General features: G+C 49.9%; 1 protein-coding gene across 3 annotated transcripts; it reads left to right on the top strand.

Moving 5' to 3' along the window:
* Nucleotides 1-316: 316 nt before the first annotated feature.
* Nucleotides 317-3,946, top strand: LOC112903089. 3 transcript variants are annotated; one of them, XR_003230724.1, is made up of 4 exons: nucleotides 317-1,261; nucleotides 1,490-1,608; nucleotides 3,314-3,445; nucleotides 3,593-3,946. XR_003230724.1 is itself a non-coding variant. In XM_025972304.1 (3 exons), exons 1-2 carry the CDS (start codon nucleotides 443-445, stop codon nucleotides 1,535-1,537), a joined length of 867 nt encoding a protein of 288 aa, XP_025828089.1. In that variant the 5' UTR covers nucleotides 319-442; the 3' UTR covers nucleotides 1,538-1,565; nucleotides 3,593-3,946. The 3 variants fall into 3 exon arrangements, 1 of the variants encoding a protein (XP_025828089.1); XR_003230723.1 differs by having other exon boundaries at nucleotides 1,490-1,565; XM_025972304.1 differs by lacking the exon at nucleotides 3,314-3,445 and having other exon boundaries at nucleotides 319-1,261; nucleotides 1,490-1,565.

A 3,946-nucleotide genomic window follows, 5' to 3' on the forward strand; every position in this document is an offset into this window, starting at 1 on the left:
TTCAAATATAGGTTTTTTTTTCAAAAAAAAGGCTAAAATGCAAAAAGTCCGGTCGGATCGACCATGTTTGGGGTAAAATGGTCCGTTCATTTGATCTATAAACTGAAAAGAAATGACAGAAATTGAGAAAGGAGAAGAAATCAACCAAATCAAAAGAATTCGCAATATTTTTTATGAAAGACTTGCGAATTGAGGGTCAAAAGACGAGAGTGATGTGAATTGGATCGAAATTTCTGTGCACATATGGCCCGTTGGTGGTGGGCGGCATGAGGATTGGTTCACCGTAGCTAATTTTTTTGTTTTGTTTTTGGCCGACACTGCCTGCGGGGTTGTTCGTGTTCCTTGCTACTACTGCAGTGCAGGCAGGGGTAGGACGGCACGTCCGCACGCGGAGCCGGAGCACAAGCAGACCACGACACAGGTCGATCGATCGATCGTTCCAATGGCCCTCCGCGACGGCACCACCAACCTCTCCATCTCCGGCGCCGCCCTCGCCGCTCTCCTCCACCGCTGCGCCGCCGCCACCGGCGACTGCGACGGCCTCCTCTTCGGCCGCGCCTCCCACCTCCCCGCGCCGCCCGCCGCCCTCTCCGACTACGACGACCTCGCCACCGCCCCGCCCACCCCCGAGCTCACCATCTCCGTCTCGGGCCACTGCTCCCTCTCCCACCCATCTTCCCTCTCAGATCCCCTCGGCCGATTCCACCCCCCCTCCTCGGACCCCTCCTCCGCGCCAGCGCCCGCCGCCGTCGGCTTCTTCTCCTCCCGCCGCCGCACCGCGCTCCGCCCCTCCATGCGCGAGCTCGCTCTCGCCCACTCCCTCTCCAAGACCCTACAAGGACGCACCACCGCCCACCCCCTCCTCTTCATCCTCGTCTCCCCCTCCGCCTCCCCCAACTTCTCCACCCACTCCTACGACTACCGCGCCTTCCTCCTCCTCGCCTCCCGCCTCGTCCCGGCCTCGCTCACCGTCGTCAACGTCGGCCCCGGATTCAGGGACCAATACCACGCCTTCTCCCCAGAGTCTCCCATGCCCTGCCTGCCATCCTCGCCTGCGGCCGCAGGTCACGCTCACACCATTGGAGAGCAGAAGGCGGTCGATGAAATGGTCGACGGGTTTGGGATCGGGAGGCTGCAAGGGCTCCTGGGCTCTGCGGCAGGGCAGGCGGCGGAGATGGATGACATGTATGCGGGGATGCTCAGGAACCTGGAGAAGCTCGCCAGGGAGGTGGAGAACAGCAATATCCGTGTTCTCGAGCAGGTCTGTTTCACAAATCAGTGCAATCCTTGCTTCTATGCTATTACTGTTCATCAATTGATTCTTTTGCAGAACTGCGTTTGTGTGTAATTGGCTTATTGGTTAAAACTGCCTAGTAGTAGATGAGGGATATATATGTTCATCAGTTATTCATAATATGTTCTTTCACCCTATCCTTGAATTGCTTTCTGAAGTTGATTTTGTTACCTTTTGTTCATATTATGTTTGTAGGAAAATCGGAACCTGCTGCTGAGGTTCAGATGTGCAGGAATGGAATAGGACCAAAGTGTTTCTTGGTCCTATTAAGGTATGTGTCGCAAGTTGAGGGGTTCTTCTTGTATGTCATGCAGGTTTGAAATGGCTTGAATTGTTCATTATTAGTTCCAAGTTTCACTCATATATTGTTTTTTTATGTGACCGTACTGTCTTGTGACTGACTGCTTTTGGTATAGTAATCAAATGATTCTGAAAATAACAATAACATACTTTTTTATGGGAAATGGGAGGGGCACTGCCCTTCATATTACTACTGTAGATAGGAATTACATAGAAACATAGGCTACTAAAGTAGCCCGTTGCAAAGCTACATTATTCTAAAGCTAAGAACATGAAGCATCAGCTATGCTGTCTGAAAAAGCTTTAGTTCACCACTCTCTTCACTCTCTTGGTGCGCTAGCCGGTGCATGTTGATCTGTTTCAACTGCTATATGTGTTAAGATTTTGTCGCTGCTATATGTGCTGTGTTACAAGTTGGAAACCGTGCATTGCGTGTTAAGATTTCAACTCGTTTTATTATGTGGTAGCTGGACATGGTAGTTAGATTTTTGATCTTTGTTAGATACCGTCACTTTTTTTTTTTGAAAAGAGCAAAGCTCGGCTTTTCTTGAAAGCAAAAGGTTTAGGTACAACGCTGGGGGAAACCCAGTTTACAAGAGAAGAACAGGAACACACATAAGGAAAGCTACAACTCCACTATATCAGAAACTGGAGCCTCACTCGGCAAGAAGTTGTCTAGCCATGTCTTCATCTTCATTCCCAGCCCATCGATCTCCGTCTGTTCCGCCTCATTCAGCAGCAAGCGCCATTTCTGCACAAAGGAAATACCAGACCAGATCACGTCCAAAGGAGTTTTAGGGAAAGATTTCTCAATAGCCATCTTATTGCGAGCCCTCCAAATAGCCCAGGACATCCCCTCAAAAATGAACAAATTTACATGTTTCGGAACCTTGGACTCAGCAGCAAACCCGTCCCCCAGCAGGTCGCTAGCTGACATGGGACAGCGGTCCCAACCGAGCGCATCCCGGAGACAGCCCCAGGCAAATCTCGCAAGGGAGCACTCAAAGAACACATGTCGGGCCAACTCAGGTTTGCCACATAAGCAGCAGGAGATGGCACCCTTCCACCCTCTGTTTTTCAGCGAGGTGGCTACCTGCAGCTTGTCATGATGTAACTGCCACAAGAAGATTTTGATTTTGAGGGGAAGTTTTGTTTTCCAAATATTCTCCGCCTCAGCCACACACACACCCCTGTGCGTGATAAATCTGTACAAAGATTTGGTAGAGAAAGATTTAGTACTATCTAGGGCCGAAGGGATCTCATCTCTGCCTTCAGAGAGGACAACCTCTTGTAGTAATTGCAGTAGGCTCTCCCAGCTCACTGCTTCCCTAGCAGACAAGCTTCTCCTAAAGCAGACGACCCAGGCCACCCCCGTCCCAGCAGTCTTCTACTGTCACTGAGGGATCCTCACAAAGACAGAACAGTTCTGGGAATTGAGTCTTAATCGGAGCATGGCCTAACCAAACATCCCCCCAGAAGCTGGTTAGCCCTCCATCTTTCACTTTGTGCACGGCACCCCATTTAAATAGGTGTTTAACCTTATGCAACCCTTGCCAAAATTGAGAAGTACCCTTTTGCTCCTTGACTTGAAAAAGTCCCCATCCGGCATGTATTTTGCTTCAAGTACTTGTACCAAGTATCATCAGAGCCCCGAGAGATCTTCCAGATCCATTTGGTCAGGAGGCATTCATTCATGATCTGTGTGTTGATGATGCCCAGGCCACCTTGGTCTTTTGGCCTACAAAGCGACTCCCAACTGGCCATATGATACTTGAAATCCTCCCCGGCACCCTGCCAGAAGAATTTGCTTCTCACCGAGTTCATCCCCCCATGGGAACTTTTCAGTAGAAGGTAAGTTGGATACCGTCACTTGTGTCACGTGTGGTCGGCAGCCCGGGTGGTCATTGGCAGTAGCAGTATTGATAGTTTCTGGATCCTGTTGTCATTATGAATCATCATGTGCCGAATTGCTGGTGACTTTTTCATCTCGTTTTGCAGGGTTACTGATGCTATGCGCCTCTAAGGCATATATGATGCCAGAGGTTTGTCCTCCAAGTTGGGAGCTGAATGTGTGCATTGGACTTGGCATGCATCGACTAGGGACTAGGGATGGTGGAGTGTGTGTGGAGAGCATGTGTTTGTGTGGAAGAAGGTGCATGGCGTCTGAGGATGGATGATAGAGCAAGATGTGTTGGGCAGAAACGGTTTTGTGTATGGTGGTGGTGGCGTCATTGATGGGAGCAGATTGGTGTAAGTAAGTTTGATGCATGAAGCATCAGCGTTATATGGAGTTGAGTAATGTAATGCAATGCAATCCTTGTTGGAGCTTTCCTATCGGTCGTTGCTGAAGAA

Source organism: Panicum hallii, chromosome 8, assembly GCF_002211085.1.
Source record: "Panicum hallii strain FIL2 chromosome 8, PHallii_v3.1, whole genome shotgun sequence".
Classification (NCBI taxonomy): Eukaryota; Viridiplantae; Streptophyta; class Magnoliopsida; order Poales; family Poaceae; genus Panicum; species Panicum hallii.

Bases quoted from the DNA above. Each gene is read 5' to 3' on its own strand.
- LOC112903089 (XM_025972304.1), top strand. From the start codon at position 443: ATGGCCCTCCGCGACGGCACCACCAACCTCTCCATCTCCGGCGCCGCC. The intron at 1,262-1,489 runs GTCTGTTTCACA...TTATGTTTGTAG, and splicing joins ATATCCGTGTTCTCGAGCAG to GAAAATCGGAACCTGCTGCT.